General features: G+C 56.3%; 1 protein-coding gene across 1 annotated transcript in view; it reads right to left on the bottom strand.

Moving 5' to 3' along the window:
• Positions 1-765, bottom strand: part of GUITHDRAFT_98601 (hypothetical protein) — a 1922-nt gene extending 1157 nt beyond the window's left edge. The window contains exons 1-4 of the mRNA XM_005819430.1: positions 662-765; positions 533-613; positions 402-455; positions 98-209 (exon numbers count right to left, since the gene is read on the bottom strand). Of these exons, the coding sequence (XP_005819487.1) occupies positions 98-209; positions 402-455; positions 533-601 (235 nt within the window). The 5' untranslated portion in view covers positions 602-613; positions 662-765. The remainder of the gene's footprint in view (positions 1-97; positions 210-401; positions 456-532; positions 614-661) is intronic.
• Positions 766-1639: the final 874 nt, after the last annotated feature.

Raw genomic sequence — 1639 nt, 5'->3', positions numbered from 1 at the left:
TTCTGCTCTCCTCTTCTGCTCTCCTCTTCTGCTCTCCTCTTCTGCTCTCCTCTTCTGCTCTCCTCTTCCTTCCTCTCTCTTCTTCCTCCCTCGCTCACCTCGATCAGCCTCGCATCTTCTTCAACAGTCCACGAGAGCTTGTTGATGTCAGGGTTCAGATGATTGTGCCATCGCTCCCTGCACTGCTTCCCCTTCCTCCCCGGCAAAACCTTCACGACCGTCACAAGACCACACGACGAATGAGTGAAGAGTGGAAGGGGGGAGGAGGAGGAGGAGGAGGAGGAGGAGGAGGAGGAGGAGGAGGAGGAGGAGGAGGAGGAGGAGGAGGAGGAGGAGGAGAAGGCAGTGGTGGTGGTAGTGTGGAGGAGGTGGAGGCGAAGGAGCAAGCGGAGGAGAGCAACCTGAGCGATCCTCGCCCATTGCTTGGTTCCATACTTCTCAACGTATTGAATGACCTGCTCACTCACACCATCAGCATCATGGCGTCACTCCTGCCTCGTCCTCCTCTCCTTTATCCTCTCTGCTCCCTGACCTTCTCGTCTTCCTCGCGCGTCCATTGCCCTTTGATGAAGCCTCCTTTCAGATCAGCCTTCCTCTCCATCCCGTCCTTGTCCTGCACCATCCCCATCATTTTCTCTTCCTCCCCCTCCAGCTGTCTGACCCTCTCGAGATTCTCAGCATCGTCCTGGTACTTGTCGCTCGCCCGGTTGTCGTCCTCGCCGTCGTGCCATGCGGGGGGCAGCAGGTCGGCGTTGGTTGGGCTCTCCTCGTTCCCTCTCATCGATGCGTCTGGATGGTCCGAGGCAGCGCTGAGCTGTAAACTCCCGCTCCTGGCAAGAGCACGACGATGTTCAATCAACAAAACAAGAGGAAGAGGAGGAGACGAGGAGCAACACAGGAGCAGGTCACGAGAGAAGCAGATCGTTCGGGCAGACAACAAGGCAACTTCATCATCTCACTTTGGCACATCACTTTCACCCGACGCGTCGAGATCGCTGGGCACTGCATTGAAGAGCTCTTCCCTCCCCTCTGCTCGTACGCAGCTCTTCTTGGCTCTCCTCTGCCCGCTGAGAGGCGAGCTGGAAGGGAGAGACCTCTTCATCTGCACCTCCTTCTCCGCCTGCAGCAACAGTCACGTCAAGTATCCCTTTACGCTCACTCTCTCGTCCGCGTCGGTCCTGTTCTGGCTACTTCTAGCTCCTCCCTCCTCCCTCCTCTCTCCAGCAAAGTTGTCTTCTCGACTCTCAATTCGTGGCGCGTGCTGGTCAACAAGCACGTAATAAAGACCATATTGCTGTCTCAACTTCTATGGAGTACCTTAACTTTGTCCTCTTTCCCTTCCTCCTTCCCCAGTCTACCTACCTCCTTTTCCCGCCTCCTCACAGGGTCCTCTGCACAATTACTACCCTTCCCTCCTCTCTGTCTGACTCATCTTCTCCCCACGTTTAATCCTCCCTCTCCCGTTCTTCCCTTGTCTTCCTCCTTCCCCTCCCTCCCCCTACATTGTTGCCTGAAATTCCTGGCAGTACCCTCTACTCGCTTCCTATCAGTTCCTCAAGACCTTGCGGACTGTGAGAAGGTGGGAGCAGCAAGGATGACGCCCAGTGGGTTCTCTCTCTCCTTGGTGGGTGAAGTTGGC

The sequence above is a fragment of the Guillardia theta genome, assembly GCF_000315625.1.
Source record: "Guillardia theta CCMP2712 unplaced genomic scaffold GUITHscaffold_224, whole genome shotgun sequence".
Taxonomy (NCBI): Eukaryota; class Cryptophyceae; order Pyrenomonadales; family Geminigeraceae; genus Guillardia; species Guillardia theta.
Note: the sequence above shows the minus strand (reverse complement) of the source record. Positions and strands in the feature narration are given on the sequence as shown.